General features: G+C 54.5%; 1 protein-coding gene and 1 pseudogene across 2 annotated transcripts in view; both read left to right on the top strand.

The window, feature by feature from the left end:
- NOTCH1 (notch receptor 1) overlaps window positions 1-11178 on the top strand; it is a 44595-nt gene extending 33417 nt beyond the window's left edge. The window contains exons 24-34 of one of the 2 annotated variants that reach the window (XM_053557899.1): window positions 16-128; window positions 716-1287; window positions 1439-1867; window positions 2894-3042; window positions 3723-3939; window positions 4065-4152; window positions 4225-4390; window positions 4937-5232; window positions 6321-6468; window positions 6563-6660; window positions 8139-11178. In XM_053557899.1, coding sequence (XP_053413874.1) covers window positions 16-128; window positions 716-1287; window positions 1439-1867; window positions 2894-3042; window positions 3723-3939; window positions 4065-4152; window positions 4225-4390; window positions 4937-5232; window positions 6321-6468; window positions 6563-6660; window positions 8139-9614 — 3752 coding nt within the window. In that variant the 3' untranslated portion in view covers window positions 9615-11178. The remainder of the gene's footprint in view (window positions 1-15; window positions 129-715; window positions 1288-1438; window positions 1868-2893; window positions 3043-3722; window positions 3940-4064; window positions 4153-4224; window positions 4391-4936; window positions 5233-6320; window positions 6469-6562; window positions 6661-8138) is intronic. The other variant, XM_053557906.1, reaches the window with a different exon arrangement.
- An 881-nt stretch (window positions 11179-12059) lies between these two features.
- Window positions 12060-17881, top strand: LOC128573785 (40S ribosomal protein S11-like; annotated as a pseudogene).
- The last annotated feature ends 1708 nt before the right edge of the window (window positions 17882-19589 follow it).

The following is a 19589-nucleotide window of genomic DNA, read 5'->3' as shown; positions in this document are numbered from 1 at the left end:
CTGCGGTTCCCACAGGGCGCCGCTGCGAGTCAGTCATCAACGGCTGCAGGGGCAAGCCCTGCCAGAATGGGGGCACCTGCGCGGTGGCTTCCAACACTGCTCGTGGGTTCATCTGCAGATGCCCTGCGGTAGGTGCCATGGCGGGTGGGGGCAGGAGGTGCAGCGTGGGCCCAAAAGTGTCCAGCCCCGCGCCCTCCCTTGGCGCAGCTTAGCCCTGGGTTCTGGGGCTCTCAGGCAGAGGTTAGGGATTGAGCCGCTGGGCCTTCATCTTTATCATTCCCCTGAGGCCATTTTTAGAGTTTTATTACATTTATAAAAGTAGTTTTACAGAAAAATTCAACAGAAACATATCCCCACCCAGTTCCTCCCCTTGACATGTGCTAAGCATTCATTGACACTTGGTGAGGCAGCTTTGATGCATTGTAGGCAACTTCAACCTTCACGGGTCCACATTCCTCACCCTTGGCCTTGTAATTCTGTGGGTTTAGGCTGACGACTGATGACACAGATGTCTAACTGTCCCCTTGTCCCCAGTGCTCCATCTGTTTGTCTCCAATTTCTCAACCCATGGGACCCCTGATCCCTTTGCCATCAGGAGACAGTTCTTTTTTAGGGGTTTTTCTGCTAGAGGAAAGGCCACAGGTAGCCTTGCTGGGTGGGGGGCCCGGGGTGCCAGCCCACCCTGACTGCCCGTCCCACCTTCCCTCCCTTGCAGGGCTTTGAGGGTGCCACGTGTGAGAACGACGCGCGTGCCTGTGGCGGCCTGCGCTGCCTGCATGGCGGCACATGCATCTCAGGCCCGAGGAGCCCCACCTGCCTGTGTCTGGGCCCCTACACTGGCCCCGAGTGCCAGTTCCCGGCCAGCAGCCCCTGCCTGAATGGCAACCCCTGCTACAACCAGGGCAGCTGTGAGCCCATCCCCGAGAGCCCCTTCTACCGCTGCCTGTGCCCCGCCAAGTTCAACGGGCTCTTGTGTCACATCCTGGACTACAGCTTTGGGGGTGGCGCTGGACGCGACATCCCCCCACCACAGATCGAGGAGGCCTGCAAGCTCCCTGAGTGCCAGGAGGATGCCGGGGACAAAGTCTGCAACCCGCAATGTAACAACCATGCCTGCGGCTGGGACGGTGGCGACTGCTCCCTCAACTTCAACGACCCCTGGAAGAACTGCACTCAGTCGCTGCAGTGCTGGTTGTACTTCAGCGATGGCCGCTGCGACCCCCAGTGCAACTCGGCCGGCTGCCTCTTTGACGGCTTTGACTGCCAGCATACAGAGGGCCAGTGCAAGTAAGGCCGGCAGGGGCTAGGTGCTGTCCCCTCGGGCCAGAGGAGGGACCTGAGCTGGGGCCACGGGGGGCAGGGTGTCCCCACGACCCCTGGGGCAGCTTCTGGGCCCCCACAGAGGCCCAGTGGGTCTAAGCGTGTGCTGCTTCTGCAGCCCCCTGTACGACCAGTATTGCAAGGACCACTTCAGCGATGGGCACTGTGACCAGGGTTGCAACAGCGCTGAGTGTGAGTGGGACGGGCTGGACTGCGCGGAGCATGTGCCCGAGCGCCTGGCGGCCGGCACTTTGGTCGTGGTGGTGCTCACGCCGCCGGAGCAGCTGCGCAACAACTCCCTGCACTTCCTGCGGGAGCTCAGCCACGTGCTGCACACAAACGTGGTCTTCAAGCGCGATGCCCACGGCCGGCTCATGATCTTCCCCTACTACGGCCGTGAGGAGGAGCTGCGCAAGCATCCTGTAAAGCGTGCGGCCGCGGGTTGGGCCGCCCCTAGCACCCTGCTCAGCCAGGTGACTGCCTCACTGCTCCCCGGTGGTGGGGGCCTGCGCCGGCGCAGGGAGCTGGACCCCATGGACATCCGTGGGTAAGTGAGCGGTGTCCTCTGTGACCCATGCGGCCGCCTTGGGGTGGGCCAGACTCTGTTCATTGTATAGTAAAGGACCCCAAGTCTGCAGGGGTGAGGAAGAGGGTGGGGCCCTGCCAGCTCTGGGCCGTGCAGTCCCCCAAACCCATCCTCCCGGGTGTGTGGAGGCTTCACTCCATCATCTAGTGGGCAGCTTGGAGAGTCTGCTGCGTGCTGGGTGATGGAGAATGAGCTGGTAAAGCCCAGCCCTCCTGGGCTCCCACGGGCTGGCAGATCCACCTGGATGAGAAAAACCCAACTCAGCAGCCACATCTGCCTTGTTTGGGCTGGAGAGGAGGCCGGGTGGGGGTTCTGGGGAGGGCGCCTAGCTGGACCCTGGGGCCTGAGTAAGAGCAGATTTGGGAGGGGTGTCCCCAGGGGCAGGGGACTGCAGGTAGAGGAGCTCACATGTGCAGCTGTCCCACAAGGCTGCACCATTCCCACATGGTCCACGTGGCCAGGTTGGTTGTGCCTGTGGTATGCCCTGACCTGGTGGGTTTGCCAGTTACAATCTCGCTGGCTCAGGACAGACCTGCAGTCGGGAGTATATCATTGTGCCAGGGCTGGGTTTGGAGCCTGCGCACAAGGAGGCTGGGCCCTGGGAGCAGGTGTCCTGGCTGGTGGGAGAACCCCTAGCCTCTGGGCCTGTCATGGTGTGTCCTGCCCCCAGCATGTCAGCACTTCCTGCCAGTTTGGGGCCAGCTCCTGGGAGAGGACAGGGCTCCTGAGGACATTCTCTGTCCTTCTGAGATCAGGAAAAGGCGTGTTCCTGATACCTCAGGGTGCTGGAGAGGGTAGGGGCCTGGGAGATCACTCTGAAAGAGTCTGTGATGAGCATCGGGTTTCACTGGCTGCAGGGGACTGTCCCCCTGCAGGTGGGTGTCATCAGACCCAGCTCCCCACTCCTGACCCCATCGGGGGCTAGAGGTGGTCCCTGGAGGGTGGAAGGAGAAAGCCACTGGTCCCAGCCTGGCCTGTGTGTCCTAGGTCCATTGTCTACCTAGAGATCGACAACCGGCAGTGTGTCCAGTCCTCCTCGCAGTGTTTCCAGAGTGCCACGGATGTGGCTGCGTTCCTGGGGGCACTTGCCTCACTGGGCAGCCTCAACATCCCCTACAAGATCGAGGCTGTGCAGAGTGAGTGTGGGTCCCACCTACTCCCCCAGCCCTGCGACCCAGTCTACCTGCTGGGGGCTGAATCTCTCCGTTCCCCCAAAATGTTTTGGGTTTGAGTGCCAGTTGCCACCCATGGGGGTGTGTCTTGCCGTCCAGAGCTTAGGTGTACCCTCCCCAGCTGTGGGCAGCTACTGGAGGGAAACCCAGAGGCTGAGCATACCTGCCAGAAAGTGGGAGCTTTTTCTCTGCCCTCCTCTTCCCCCGGGTTTTTCTTTGTTGGGTATTATTTCAAAATCATTACAGCTTTTTTTTTTTTTTTTTAAAGAAAAAAAGAGAGGGAGAGAAGAATTGATCGGTGTCATGTGAAGTGTTGAAGTTTGTGTCTTGAAAATCCCCCTAAATCCTTTGTCTTAACAGCTCAATGCGAGTGCAGTGATTTGAAGTTGGCTAATCCTTCTTCCTTAAAGGAGAAAAAAGTAAAAGCCATCTCCAGATAGCCGGCTGGTGCAGGAGAGAATTTAGCGATAGTTTGCAATTCTGATTAATCGCGTAGAAAATGACCTTATTTTGGGGGGCGGGATGGAGGAGAGCGGGTGAGCTGGCGCCCGACCACAGAGCCTGTCCGTTGCCCCCCGGCCACCGGCCTGCTGCGTAGCCACCGCTGATGTCCCGGCTCTGGCCCCCGGCCCCTGTGCCCGCAGGTGAGACCGTGGAGCCGCCGGCGCCCGCGCAGCTGCACTTGATGTATGTGGCGGCAGCCGCCTTTGTGCTCCTCTTCTTCGTGGGCTGCGGGGTACTGCTGTCTCGGAAACGCCGACGGCAGCATGGCCAACTCTGGTTCCCCGAGGGCTTCAAGGTGTCTGAGGCCAGCAAGAAGAAGCGGCGAGAGCCCCTGGGAGAGGACTCTGTGGGCCTCAAGTGAGTGGAAGCTGCCTCCTGCCAGGTGCCTCCCCGGGGTTCTGCCCCTTCCTAGCCTGGGGCCTGGCACCTGCATCCTGCTCAGCCTTGCTTCCCACCCTTCCCCCCACCCCCTCCACCCCCAGGCCCCTGAAGAACGCCTCCGACGGAGCCCTTATGGACGACAACCAGAATGAGTGGGGGGATGAGGACCTGGAGACCAGGAAGTTCCGGGTGAGTCCCACGACCACAGACCCCAGGGTGCCTGCTGCGGCCCAAGCTGACATGCTTCTCTGCCCCGCTTAGTTCGAGGAGCCGGTGGCTCTTCCTGAGCTGGATGACCAGACGGACCACCGGCAGTGGACGCAGCAGCACCTGGATGCGGCCGACCTGCGTGTGTCTGCCATGGCCCCCACACCACCCCAGGGCGAGGCCCACACGGACTGCATGGACGTGAACGTCCGCGGGCCAGGTACGGGCACCACCTGCCACTGTCCTCCGTGGCTGGGGGTCTCCAGTGGGGACACGGGTTTCTGGCAGCCTGGGCTGCTCTGACCAGACCCAAAAGTTCCCACCCCTTCCCTAAGGCCAGGGGGCAGATGGTCAGCCCTCGGGGTTGTTCCTGCTCAGAGTGGTGAGGAGACCCCCAGCAGCCTGCCTTTCTGCTACCCTCCCTGGGGCCACACTCAGGCTGCTCTGCCCTGTAAATGATTCTCATCTCCTGAAACTCTACTTGGAGCAGCTGAAGTGTGGATTTTCTAACATCGTGTTTCTCACCTTGCCTCTTTCTTGGGTGGGGTTTGGTGCGGGATGTTGGCAGGACAGAAGGTCTTATTGCTGTCCAGCGAATTGGCAGCTGGGCTTGGCTGTTTCCCTTGAGAAGTTCCTGGGGGCTTCGTTGGTCCCCTGTGGGAGGCTGTTTGTGTAGGGGCCCCTGTGTGCTGGGTGGCAGCCCACACGGCGGCCCCTTGAGCTCAGGCTATGTCCTGACTGAGCCCCACCTGTCCTGCCCCCACAGATGGCTTCACGCCACTCATGATCGCCTCCTGCAGTGGGGGCGGCCTGGAGACGGGCAACAGCGAGGAGGAGGAGGACGCACCGGCTGTCATCTCAGACTTCATCTACCAGGGGGCCAGTCTACACAACCAGACTGACCGCACTGGCGAGACGGCCTTGCACCTGGCTGCCCGCTACTCGCGCTCCGATGCTGCCAAACGCCTACTGGAGGCCAGTGCTGATGCCAACATCCAGGACAACATGGGGCGCACCCCATTGCATGCCGCCGTGTCTGCGGACGCACAGGGTGTTTTCCAGGTAGGTGGCACTTGCCTGTGGCTGTCCACAGTGTCCCGGCCACCTGACCTCCTTAATGCCACTAGCTAATCTTGGGGCAGAAACTGGGCTTACTTAGCCCTGGGGACCTGACTTCAAGCACAGCTGAGGCAGATGCAGCTGAGGCCTTTGAAGGAGGGGTGCACTGAGGGGGTGTCAGGCCCACCTGGTCTCACTGAAGCCAGGCTGGGAGAGTCCCCACTCCTACCCATAACAGGCTGCAGTCTCAGGATCATGGGCCTGGCTTGGGGTCCCCCAGTTCTACTGCTCAGCCCCTAGCTCCCTACCCCTCCCTCTCAGCCTGGCCTCTGGCATAGCCTGTGGCGGTGAAGAGGCTTACAGGCTGCTACTCGCCGCCTGCGAATCTGGGGTTCCGGTCTGCAGAGAGCTTGTGTCAAAGGTGGATTTATCCATCTGGATTCTGGGTCTCTAGGGCTTGTCCCTGGAGGGAGCTTCTCCAACAGTCCCCACACTGAAGGTCCCACAGTTCTAGGCAGCCATGGGCAGGTGCAGGTGCTGCACAGACCTGGAGTCAGCCCCAAATTTCAGTTTAATAATTTCGTACCTCCAGTGATATGTTGTCATCCTGCAGAAATAAGAAATTGAGATTAGCCACAAAGGGAAAGTCAAAAGTAGCCCCCAGGGACAGGCCCTGTGTGGGTCTGCCTAGGAACTTTCTAGACAGCCTTTCCCACACACTAAGATGTGAATTCCCATGTGTTCTGCAAGTATCTGGCCAACACTACACATGGGTTGGTGCCGGCTGTTTTCCGCCACCAGCAGAGACCACCCCCCACCGGGCTGTGTAATGCCTGGACCCTGTGTTCTAGAGTAGTCATGGACGTCAGAACCACACTGATGATCAGGTGAGGCCACACATGGTCCCAAAGGGCTGGTCTGTGAGCAGCTCGGCCTCCCGCAGGTGTGGCACATAGTTTCCCAGGCTGTGCAGGTCTTGGGAGGGGCCTCATCTGTGTCAAGGAGGCAGCGGAGCCCACAGTCTGTATTGGTTCTGGGCCAGATGAATCGGGCGCACATGTGCCAAGCCTGTGTCCCTCCTCGTCGCCCAGATCCTGATCAGGAACCGGGCAACAGACCTGGATGCCCGCATGCATGATGGCACAACACCGCTGATCCTGGCCGCCCGCCTGGCCGTGGAGGGCATGCTGGAAGACCTCATCAACTCACACGCCGACGTCAACGCCGTGGATGACCTGGGTGAGCCACGAGGCCATCCAGCCTGCAGGGGCGGAGAGGAAGCCGCTGCTACCTGTCTGCCCTAGACCCACCTCTGTGTGTTTCCTCCACACAGGCAAGTCGGCACTGCACTGGGCCGCTGCTGTGAACAACGTGGACGCTGCCATCGTGCTCCTGAAGAATGGGGCCAACAAGGATATGCAGAACAACAAGGTGAGCCCAGAGCCCCTAGACATGGGGCTTAGCGCTTCACCCCCACTTAGCACTTCACCCCCTGTGTTTGTGGAGGCCCCTATGTGCAAGGCTGCCTGCTGGGGTCGCAGTGTATGGTGTGGGCACTAAGCTCTTCCCTCACTCCTGCCCACCCCCTTGTGTTGAGCCAGGGTCTGTCCTGCCTGGGTGAGGGGATGCAGCAGGCGTTGGGTACCAGAGTCCACAGGGGGCCTGTGACCTGATGGGGAAGGAGGGAGACCGAGGCCAGGACTCCAGAGCAGCTGGCCACAGTGGTTGAGAGGCATGGATGGAGCAGCTGGAACGGGGAGGGCAGGAGGGGTGGCAAGGCCACATCTGACAAGTAGCCATGAGGCAACTCCAGAGAGTCCACAGGCGACAGCATGCTGGAGCTGTCCAGCAGGCAGCCCTTGCCATCCTGGGACTTCTTCCTCTGCACCTTAAGGTCCTTGGCCTCTTTGCTGCCGCAGACCAGGCCTTTGGTGCTGGGCTTCCGGGCCTTCCTGCCCTGCATGGCAGGCTTGAGGTTGCCCAGTAGCTGGGTGGCGGGAGACTTCTCAGTCCCCGGTCCATGGTCAGCAGTCTCACGTGATGTGTGTTGCACCTGTAGCACAGAGAGACCCTGGAAAGGAATGCAGACCCTGGGTACCTTGGTGCCATCTGGGCAGGGAGCTTCCTCCCTGTCATGATGCAGTTTGGGGACCCCCAGGCCCCTGAATTGCTGCAGTGTTTTTTGGTCTGTGCATTTTCAGTTTTTTCTTTTTATTGTTTTGAGACAGAGTCTAACTTTGTCACCCTGGTAGAGTGCCATTATGTCATAGCTCACAGCAACTTCAAACTCTAAGGGTCAAGTGATTCTCTTGCCTCAGCCTCCCGATTAGCTGGAACTCCGGGCACCTGCCACAATGCCCGGCTATTTTTGGAGACAGTGTCTCATTCTTGCTCAGGCTGGTCTCAAACTCCTGAGCTCCAGCCATCTGCCCACCTCAGCCTCCCAAAGTGCTAGGATTACGGGTGTGAGCTGCCATGATCAGTGCATGTTTGTGGGGAGAGGGAAGAAGGCCACAGTTTGTCAGGTTTTCAGTGGGGCACATTGACACCCTCTCCCCTTAAAGTAGCAACATTTGGAATAGGGGATCCCACAGACCTCCCTGAGAGGGTCTTAGGAGATGCGTGTAAAGCTTTAACATTTTAGAAAAGTGTTACAGGCCAGGCACAGTGGCTCGTGCCTGTAATCCTAGCACTCTGGGAGAATGAGATGGGTGGATTGCCTTGAGCTCACAGGTTCGAGACCAGCCTGAACAAGAGCGAGACCCTGTCTCTAAAGGTGAACCAAGCCAGGCATTGCAGGATGCTGGGGTAGAGTCACCATCAGCTTCCAGCCCCCCATGAGCCTCTGGTAACAGAGCACTGGGACCAGCTGCAGGGTCCCCTCACCTGCCTATGCCTGTGTCCCCTAGGAGGAGACCCCTCTGTTCCTGGCTGCCCGAGAGGGCAGCTACGAGACTGCCAAGGTCCTTCTGGACCATTTTGCCAATCGGGACATCACTGACCACATGGATCGCCTGCCACGGGACATTGCACAGGAGCGTATGCACCATGACATCGTGCGGCTGCTGGACGAGCACAACCTGGTGCGCAGCCCCCCACTACATGGTGCTGGCCTGGGGGCCACCCCAACCCTCTCACCCCCTCTGTGCTCACCCAACGGCTACCTGGGCAACCTCAAGCCTGCCATGCAGGGCAAGAAGGCCCGGAAGCCCAGCACCAAAGGCCTGGTCTGCGGCGGCAAAGAGGCCAAGGACCTCAAGGCACGGAGGAAGAAGTCCCAGGATGGCAAGGGCTGCCTACTGGACAGCTCCAGCATGCTGTCGCCTGTGGACTCCCTGGAGTCGCCCCACGGCTACTTGTCGGATGTGGCCTCGCCGCCCCTCCTGGCCTCGCCGTTCCAGCAGTCTCCATCCATGCCTCTCAACCACCTGCCTGGCATGCCCGACACCCACCTGGGCGTTGGCCACCTGAACGTGGCAGCCAAGCCAGAGATGGCAGCTCTAGGTGCAGGTGGCCGGCTGGCTTTTGAGGCTGGCCCCCCACGCCTCTCACACCTGCCTGTGGCCTCTGGCACCAGCTCGATCCTGGGCTCTGCCAGCGGTGGAGGGGCCATGAATTTCACTGTGGGTGGGGCTGCCAGCTTGAACGGCCAGTGCGAGTGGCTGTCCCGACTGCAGAACGGCATGGTGCCCAGCCAGTACAACCCGCTGCGAGGGAGTGTGGCGGCCAGCACCCTAAGCGCACAGGGCCCCGGTCTCCAGCACGGCTTGATGGGCCCGCTGCCCAGTGGCCTGGCCGCCAACACGCTGTCCCAGATGATGAGCTACCAGGGCCTGCCCAGCACGCGTCTGGCCACCCAGCCCCACCTGGGGCAGACCCCACAGGTGCAGCAGCAGAACTTACAGGTGCAGCAGCAGACCCTGCAGCCACCAAACATCCAGCAGCAGCAGCAGACCCTGCAGCCGCATCTTGGGGTGGGCTCAGCGGCCAGCAGCCACCTGGGCCGGAGCTTCCTGGGTGGGGAGCCGAGCCAGGCCGAGGTGCAGCCACTGGGCCCTGGCAGCCTGACAGTGCACACTGTCCTGCCACCTGAGGGCTTGGCCCCGCCCACCTCACTGCCATCCTCGCTGGCCCCGCCCATGACCACAGCGCAGTTTCTGACGCCCCCCTCACAGCACAGCTATTCCTCCTCCCCTGTGGACAACACCCCCAGCCACCAGCTGCAGGTGCCCGAGCACCCTTTCCTCACCCCATCCCCAGAGTCCCCCGACCAGTGGTCCAGCTCATCACCGCATTCCAATGTCTCCGACTGGTCTGAGGGTGTTTCCAGCCCACCCACCAGCATGCAGTCCCAGGTTGCCCACATTCCGGAGGCCTTCAAGTAGACAACCGCAGGCGGGTCTGGGCATCACACAGACTAAGGAGCCTTTTTAAAAAAACATGTTTTTATACAAAATAAGAATTAAAAAAAAATTTTTTTTTTTTAGTATTTATTTATGTACTTTTATTTTACACAGAAACACTGCCTTTTTATTTATATGTACTGTTTTGTATGGCTCCAAGAAAATAAACTAGTTCTTATGATTTTTCTAGTTAGTATAAAGATTCTTTATGTGTTTGTAAAATATAAACAAAGATTCATGATTTATAAATGCCATTTATTTATTGATTTCTTACTTTCATAATCCAAAAAGAAATGATGTTGGAGAAGGGAGGTTTGAACAAGCATCAGCCAAAAAGCTCCAGGGTGCCCAGCCTGCTGCCCTCTCCCCAGCACCCACCTCCCCCATAACGGCCCGGCACCTCCCCCAGCGTCACCTGCATTCTTCACGAAGATGCCTCCAGAGACAGACAAAAAGGGGCAGATCCACATGTTAGGCCTGTGGATTAATTGGCATATAAAATAGAAAACTTAAGTAAAATGATGGCATTCAGATATTTTGGTGTTTTTCTGATAATGTGTTTCAAGCATGCTTTTTAAAATGTGTTCTTGGGGTACACCCAGAGTTCATTCCATGGTACCAGTCATGAATCTTTGTTTCGGGTTCACTATTATGTAGTTACCCCTGGTCCTCTAAGTATCATGTATACGTACAGCTTAGACATATGGATCCATGGTCCCACCTGGGACGCCCGCGGTGGGATCCTACCCTTTGCTGAGGAGAGACTCTGCCTGGGCCAGCCCTGCTGGAGGGCTGCGGCACACCAGCCTAAAGGGCATCCTACACGTTCAGCAGGGGCTGGGCCCAGGCTCGTGGGCCCGACTACTCAGGGCTCCTGTTTTGCTCAGAGATGTGGCAGAGCCACTTACGTGGAGGTTCTAGAAAGTCATGGGCTGTGTTCTTAGTTCTTCTCCCAGTGGCTGTGGTCAGGGAGGCGGGGAGCCTGGTCTCGAGCACCCTGCTTATGTGGGGATGCGTGCTGGCAGGGGGGAGCAGACCCTTGTGATGTTAAGTATAAGCCTGTGGCAGAATAAATGTCTGTAAATACATTTTTAATGGTGGATTTTGTTTAAAAAATCTAAATGAACAAGTCTGTCATGTGTCGTGTGATGAGGGGTGTCAGAAGGTGACTCAGTTCCTGGCCACCCAGGAGCACCTGCCACCTCAGGGCAGCTTCTCCAGGTTTTGGTGGGGGGGTGGGGGTGGGGGCGATGTCATCCCTCGTGGGTGTGACCAGACACATAGGTGTTGATTCTTACTATGTTTTATAAAATAAGAGTGTAGTTTACAGAAAAAGGAAAAATTTTTAAAGTTATCTACATGCAAAACTAGATAATGAAAATGATGTATTTTTTTTCATCTTTTTTGTTAAGTGATTTGCAATAAAAATGATGCAGATGGTTATTTACATTTTGCTAAGTAAGGCTATTGCCTTTGGCTCACTTTCTGGAAGGGAAGGAGGGAGGACTGTTCTTTGGGACCTTTCTGAAGGGAGAGTGATGGAGAGGCCCCCTGGTCCTGTCCCACAAAGGTGTCAGGGACCACACTGTTCCCATAAGGCCCCTGAGTGTCTGCAGCCTGCCTGGGCCAGACCCTGCGAATGGAAGTGGGGACATGGCAGTGGGGAGAGGGGGTTTATGGCCATATCTGAAGGGACTTTGATTCTGGAGTGACACAGCTCAGGACACCTAGGAGTAAGTTTGCCCTCCCAGCAGCTCAGGGCTCTTCTGTCCCTCTTGGCCACATGCAGCCTAGGGATGGCCTGCAGGGACCCCTGCAGCAGGCTAGGGGGGCATGGGCAGGGGCCTTACCACAGAGGCCCAGCCCTTTGGGGCGCTGGAGACTAGTTAGGATCTCAGCCCCTAGTGGGAGGGGAAACTGAGCCTCAGAAGCCTCTGACAGGACAGCCCAGGGCATGGGGGAGTAAGTCTGGAGCTTCCATGAACCAAAGGGGGCACTTGGCTGAGCAGAGCAGAAAAGTGGGGCCCTGTGGCCTGGGTACCAGAAACCCCCAGCCTGACAGAGCTGTCTGCCAAGCACAGGGGTAGGCCTCTCCCTCTACCTGGCCCTCTGCCATCAGGGCAGGCCAGCAGCTTCAAACCAGAGTGACGGGGAGTCTCCATACCCCTTTCAACTGTAGAGTGCCACCTGCCTCAGGCCTGGCCTATCCAAGGACAAATCTGAGCCCAAAATATCTCCATCGTGTGTTCCATTTCTTCTGGTCACCAAGAAACGTGAGGAAGAGCCTATAGCAAGGAGAGTCATGCCTGGGCTACAGCAAGTGGCCTGACTGGGCCAGTGCTGCCCAGAGAACACCCAGCACCTGAAATCCCACCCTAGGCATCTATCTAAAGGAAATGAGGACAAGAACCGCAGAACTTGCGCCGCATGCACTCCACAGTGTCATTCATAACAACTGAAAGCGAAGGTCCGTCCACTGATAAGCAGGTAACTGAAACGTGGTCTGTGCACATCATGGTGACGAAGCTCAGGTGGCCAGATGCCCTGAGTGTGTCTCCACATATTGCTGGATGAGTATAACATTTCATCCACAGGCTGAGTACAGCAGGTGGCCTCCCGCACGTGGGTGGACCTTACCCCAACAACTGAAGGCCTGGATAGAACAAAAGAGACAAATGTGAGGGACGGCCTGACTACTTGCACTGGGCCATCGGCCTCTGCCTGCCTTCGGACTTGGACCGAAATGTTGGCTCTTCCTGGGCCTCAAGCCAGCTGGCCTTCAACTGGCACTTACGTCAGGCCCCCTGCTCGCTGGCTACAGAGCGTGGGCTCATTGGCCCCACAACCACCCCTGTCAGTTCCCTGCAATGATCTCTTTCTCTCCCCCATGGATCCTATTGCTTCTAAGTCTCTGGAGAACCCTGAGCCAGGCACACACTGAAGCATCATTCTGTACCAACACGCAGCACAGCGGGGGCGAGCCTCGAGACGTTACCATCAGTGAAACAAGCTGACACAGAAGGCCACACGAGGCATGGTTCCGTTTATGTGAAACGTCATCAGTGATTAAATCCTCAGGGACAGCGGGCAGCTTGGATGTTCCCAGGGTGGGGCCATGGGCAGTGACTACTTAGTAGCTGTGGGGTTTTACCTGGAATGTTCTGGAACTAGGGAGAGGTGGTGGCTGCACAGCACCACGAGGGCACTAAATGCCACTGAACGGGACCCTTTCAAGTGGCCAATTTTATGTTCCGTGACTCCTATCTCAACACATTACCCTTAAATGAAAGAAAGACCTTTAGGCAGTGTCAGGCCCTCCATGTGGTTTGCAAGAGGGGGCCCCCAAGTCTTCGGAGAACTGCTCTGCTCCCTAAGTCAGTGGGGTCCCCAGCAGTCGGGAGGCAGCCCGCAGGGTAGCACAAGGGGCCTCTGGTGTTCAGAGAGCACAGAAGATAGTGCCCAGCCATGCCTAGCCATGAGGACTAAATGACAGAGCAGACTGAGTGATTGCCCTGGAGGGGCAGCTCCTTCCAAAAGCAGTGAGAGTCCAGCACTTTGTCCTCAAGGCCCACCTTGACCTTCCACTCCCACCCAGGCCCCTCATGGAGGAGTCACACAGCACCCTAAAGAAGGCCTAATACATGCTGGTTTTCCCAGGTCCCATGCTGTTCCCTCTGCCTGGGCTCCAGAGTCCCCACAGTCACCTGGCCTTTCCCTCCAGCTCTAACTGGATGATACAACTGGAGCCACCTGCTCTGCCATCCTTCACCTTGGACAACTCCTGCCTGGCCACCCACGGACTCCCAGGGAGGAACAGCCCTTCCTCAGCCAACATACCCCCGGCTTGATGAATCTGTTTTGGACTCAATTGTGCCCCCACCCCAAATTCTTGTGTTGAAAGCCTGACGCCCACGAGCTCAGAACATTGACGGTATTTGGAGACAAGGCCTTTATAGAGGTCGCCCAGGTAAAACGAGGTTGTGAGGGTGGGCCTAAAGCAGTAGCAGTGGTGTCCTTGTGACAAGAGGAGGTTAGGTCATGTCACCCTCAAGACACAGGGAGAAGACGGCATGCAAGCCAAGGAGAGAGGCTCAGAAGGAGCCAGCCTGCCGTCTCGACCTGGGGCTTCCGACCTGCAGAACTGAGAGGGACACGTTTCTGTTGAAGCCTAAAGTGGGGGGTGCTTCTGGCAGCTGAGCAAACTTATACAGGATCCTGCTTATCCCAGGGCCACAACCCCAGCAGCACTGGCTGGCGGGTCCAGGCAGCTGTCCCTTCCCCGGGGACGGCTCATAGTCTTGGTAACGGAGACACGGCCTCCCTGCCCCACGCTTCCTTCCTCCATGATTGCTGTGTGACTGGGGGTGAGGAAGGACCAGCAGCATCCCAAACAAAGACAATCGGGGCCACGTATGATTCTAAATATTTCAGTAGCCACATCAAAGAGGTAGAAAAGACACAGGTGAAGTTTATTTATTTATTTACTTTTTGAGACAGAGTCTCACTATGTTGCCCTTGGTAGAGTGCCGTGCTGTCACAGCTCACAGCAACCTCAAACTCTTAGTCTTAAGCAATTCTCTTGCTTCAGTCTCCCAAATAGCTGGGACTACAGGAGCCTGCTACAACACCTGGCTATATTTGTTGTTGTTGTTGTTGTTGTTTAGCAGGCCCGGGCCAGGTTTGAACCCTCCAGCCCCAGTGTATGTGGCTGTCGCCCTAATCACTGAGCTACGGGTGCCGAGCCCGGTGAAGTTTAAGAATGCATGTTAGTTAATCCAATATTTCCGCAGTATTAGTCACTTCAACATGTAACCAATATAAACAGTTAATGAGATGTTTTACTTTTTGATGGTATCTTTGAAAACCAATGTGCACTTCACACTTGCAGCACAGCCTGGTTTGCCCAGACTGAGCAAATTTTCAGTGGTCAGTCAGTGACCACATGAAGTTCGTGGTGATCATGTTGGAGAGTACAGATTTAGACCACAGAAGAATGTCAAGGTGACCTCTAGACCCCTCTGTCTCTAGTGCAGGATATAGGTTGCATCATGGCACCGTCTGGCTCTACTGCTGCCAAAGTGGAGACAGCACCCTCAGGGCACAGTGCTAGAGCCCGAATGTTAGGCTGCAGGCAGGGCTGCCCAGTGCAGGGAAGGGGGGCATAGCGCATGGGCTGTTTCCTTCATCCAGAAAGTCTTTTTTCCAGAAACCATCTGTGGAGCTAGACTGTGCCTAGCAGCAGAGCTGATTCCCATACTCCTTATCTCATCATAGCCCAGTCCCATCCCCAGACCACCCCAAGGGGCTCTACTTGTAGGGACAGGGCCATTAGCACAGACTGAAAGAGGGTGTACTCCCCACGTGGCTGTGTGGGGGCTGCCCCAACAGAGATCCTTGGTGAAAATGCCTATTTATTATTCAGTAAAAGTAATTTGAAACAAAATCCAAACAGCATGGTCCAGCTTGGTCACTGGTGACAGTATCTTGAAGGGTGACCGGTAGGAAGTCTATGGGCTTGGTATGCCGTGACTCTGGGAGAAACAGGGTCTTGACAGGGCTTATGTGGGGCAGGGTCTTGGGGAGGTGGTGCAGGGGTTCCAGGATGGGCCCATTCTTGATCTACAGACAGAGGCACAGGCCAGATGGACACTTTGGGAAACGCTGTTCCTTGCACCTGAGCTGGTAGCACGCCAGTCTGTGCGAAGTGATTACTGATTTTTTTTTGTTGGTAACTGGAGGTCTCTGCACCTCAGAGTCCTCGTGGGTGAAATGGGAATCTTTCAGACCAGGCAGCAGCCCCTACACTTGTTCAGATGGGGAAACCTAAGCTCAAAGGTGTCACCAGACATTCCCACCAAAGCTCTACTTGTGCACAACAGGTGCTGTGTGTGAAGTGCCTCCCTGGTAGACTTTCAGTGTTCTTTACACAAGCTTGAACTTGTGGCTTGTTCCTATTTCTTCATTTATTAAAAAAAAAAAAAAGCCTTATAAAAGAGTATAACTTTAAGTAAATAAATGACTTATTTTCTACCAACTTGTTTCCTTATTGGGGGGGGGGTGGATTAAAAAAGAAAAAAAATGTACACTAGTGGCCTGGAGTGATACTTCCCCTGGCCACATCTGCCCACATTGCTCACCAGTGGTGCCCGTGGAGATGAGATGAAACCGAATGCAGATCCTTTGTATTAAAAAACACCCCAAGTAGGACACTGGCCCCATATATTGGAGGTGGTAGGTTCAAACCCGACCTCGGTCAAAAACTGCAAACAAACAAACAAACAAAAAAACCACCCCATTCATGGGTGATGCCTGTGACTCAATGAGTAGGGCACTGGTCCCATATACCCAGGGTGGCGGGTTCGAGCCTGGCCCCGGCCAAACTGCAACAAAAAATAGCCAGGTGTTGTGGTGGGTGCCTGTAGTCCCAGCTACTTGGGAGGCTGAGGCAAGAGAATCGCCTAAGCCCATGAGCTGGAAGTTGCTGTGAGCTGTGACGCCATAGCACTCTACCTAGGGCAACAAAGTGAGACTCTGTCTCTAACAAAAAGAACCCATTCACTTCCCTAGTGGTGAGGATTAATCACTGAGCTCAAAGCTTGAAAAGTAAACATTCTGTTTTCCAATATGCTCAACTGTAGGAGTATTTATGGAGCCCCTGCCGTCTTTAGCAAACCCCACTGCCCCCAGAAGTCTGGAGGTGAATAACTCCTGGGGGGCTGCAGTGATGGAGGAGCCAACACCTTCCCCTGGCTGCAGTGGGGCATAATCCTGAAGGAGCTCCAGGTGTTCCAGACTCAAGATGCTGGGGCGGGCCTGGCAACTCCAGGCAGCTCTCTGCCTCCCCCAGGTGGCAGCACCCTGCCAGTGCCCATCTGAAAAGACCCAGTCCAGGGGTGGGGAACCCGCAGCCTTAAGGCCACATGTGACCTTATAGGTCCTTTATTTTTACATATATATATATATATAGGTCCTTTATATAATATATATGTTATATATATATTTTGAGACAGAGTCTCACTATGTCACCCTCAGTAGAGTGCTGTGGCATCACAAGCTCACAGCAACCTCAAACTCTTGGGCTTAAGTGATTCTCTTGCCTCAGCCTCCCGGTAGCTGGGACTACAGGCGCCCCCCACAATGTCTGGCTATTTCTTTTTTTGTAGTTGTCATTGTTGTTTAGCAGGCCCAGGCGGGGTTCGAACCCACCAGCCTTGGTGTATGTGGCCAGCACCCTAACCACTGAGCTAAGGGTGCCGAGCCATGACCTTCTAGGCACTTAAGGGCAACCTTTTGACTAAATCCAAATTTTGCGGCTGGAAAGATGGGGACATTCAGACTGAGCAAGCCTACCAAAAGCAGCTGATTATCTTTCAAAAAAACAAGGGATATATGGAATGGAGCTGGAACATATTCTTCTTAGTAAAGTATCTCAAGAATGGAAGAAAAAGTATCCAATGTACTCAGCCCTACTATGAAACTAATTTATGGCTTTCATATGAAAGCTATACCCCAGTTATAACCTAAGAATATGGGGAAGGGGGAGAGGGAGGGAAGGGAGGGGGGAGGATGGGCGGAGGGAGGGTGATTAGTGGGATTACACCTGCAGTGCATCTTACGAGGGTACATGTGAAACTTAGTAAATGTAGAATATAAATGTCTTAACACAATAACTAAGAAAATGCCAGGAAGGCTATGTTAACCAGTGTGATGAAAATATGTCAAATGGTCTATAAAACCAGTATATGGTGCCCCATGATTGCATTAATGTACACAGCTATGATTTAATAATAATAAAAACAAAACAAAAAGAACAAGGGAGTCCTGTTAGGAAAAACTGGCAAGGGGAAGCTCCCTCAGTACTACAATCTGTCTGGGTTTCAAGACTCCCAAAGAGAGAGGGCACCTACATTGACAAGAAATGCCCCTTCACTGGTAACGTCTCCATCCAAGGGTGGATCTTGTCTGGCGTGGTGACCAAGATGAAGACGCAGAGGACCACTGTCATCCGCCAAGACTATCTCCACTCCACCCACAAGTACAATCACTTTGAGAAGCACCACAAGAACATGTCTGTGCACCTGCCGCCTGCTTCAAGGGTGTCCAAGTCGGTGACATTGTCACAGAGCTGCCAGCCCCTGAGCAAGACCGTGCACTTCCAGATGCTCGGAGTCGCCAAGGTTGCTGGCACCAAAGAAGCAGCTCCAGAAGTTCTGACACGGGATGTGTGCCCACGCCCCAAAATGAAATAGTTATTTTCTCATTCACAGGCAAAAAAAAAAAAAAAAAATCCAAATTTTACAGCAAACTCGAGTTAAGGCGAGTAATTTTATGCATTTCAACACAGTGGCTAAACACAGTTCTGTGAGCAGTGGAAATATGTAGCCTTGCTTTTCCAATTGATATAAAAATTTGATAACAGATTTCAAGATTTCTGGAAACATATCTGTGCCTTTGTGACTCCATTTTCAGCCAACATAATGTTACCTGCCAATTTTCAAATGGAATGCATAGAACTGCAATCTGACAGTCAACTGAAGAAAAAGAAAAACCTCATCACGTCTTTTTACTGGACTTTGTAGTCCTGTCTTCCCAGAGACAGATACCCCTCGCTTCACAGGCATGCCTTATTCATGTCATCACTTTTTGGCAGCACCTACATTTGCGACTATCTAAGAACTAGCCTACACCTTCTGCAGCATGCCCATAAAATGCTTTCTTGCTTTTCACTTACTGCTACAGATCTACATTCTCCTACCTAACCCAAATCAAGAAGCCCTGAAGGTCAGAAATGACTGATGCCCATCTACAGGATCAACTGAAACTGCAGACCCCCATGTTGGAACCAAATATTCAAATGTTTTCAAACACAAAGCAGACACAGAGTCATTAAAATGTTAGTCAACCTGGCTGGGCGAGATGGGCTCATACCTGTAATCCCAGCAGTCTTGGAAGACTGAGGCAGGCAGATTACTTAAGCTCAGGAGTTCAAGACCAGTGTGAGCAACAGCAAGACCCCCATCTCTACTAAAAATAGAAAGACTAAAGCAGGAGGATGGCTTGAGCCCGGGAGGTCGAGGTTGCTGTGAGATATGATGATGCCACAGCACTCTACCCAGGGTGACAGGTGACAGAATAATACTGTCTCAGAAATAAAAAAGGTTAGTTAGCTTTAAAATTAACAAATATTCTGGGAGGCCGAGGCAGGTGGATTGTTTGAGCTCATGGGTTCAAGACTAGCCTGAGCAAGAGCAAGGCCCGGTCTCTACTAAAAATAGAAAAAACTGAGGCAAGAGGATCGCTTGAATCTAAGAGTTGGAGGTTGCTGTGAGCTAGAATGAAGCCATGGCACTCTACCCAGGGCAATAGCTTGAGACTCTGTCTCTGCCTGTAGCTCAGTGGTTAGGGTGCCGGCCACATGCTCCAGGGCTGGTGGGTTTGAACCTGGCCAGGCCAGGCCTACTAAAAAAAAAAAAAAAAAAATAGCTTCCATTTTTTGAAATTATTAAGAACAAAGTAGCTAGATTTTTACAAAATGATACATTTTTAAGCATGTAATCTAATAAAGTTTCTTAAATGTGGCCTTATGTGATTACAGCTAAATTAATGGGACCTTCTAACATGAGAAGGTCCCCACCCTTAAACCTGGCTCCTCTGGAGACCAAGTTTTAAGGGGCGGCTCTGAGCTTTGTACGTACATTACCTAACAGCTCTTCCTTTTGACAGTGTTATTTCTTCTCCACTTTTACTGATGATGAAAACTTTTTTTTTATTGTTGGGGATTCATTGAGGGTACAATAAGCCAGGTTACACTGATTGCAATTGTTAGGTAAAGTCCCTCTTGCAATCATGTCTTGCCCCCAGATGATGAAAACTTTTAAAGGACATCTACTCTTTATTTTTTGTAGAGACAGGTCTCACTATGTTACCCAGGCTGGTCTTGAACTCCTCCTGGCCTCA

This window comes from Nycticebus coucang, chromosome 2 (assembly GCF_027406575.1).
Source record: "Nycticebus coucang isolate mNycCou1 chromosome 2, mNycCou1.pri, whole genome shotgun sequence".
In the NCBI taxonomy this organism is placed as follows: Eukaryota; Metazoa; Chordata; class Mammalia; order Primates; family Lorisidae; genus Nycticebus; species Nycticebus coucang.
The sequence above is the reverse complement of the archived record's forward strand: the minus strand, read 5'-3'. Positions and strand labels throughout refer to the sequence as shown.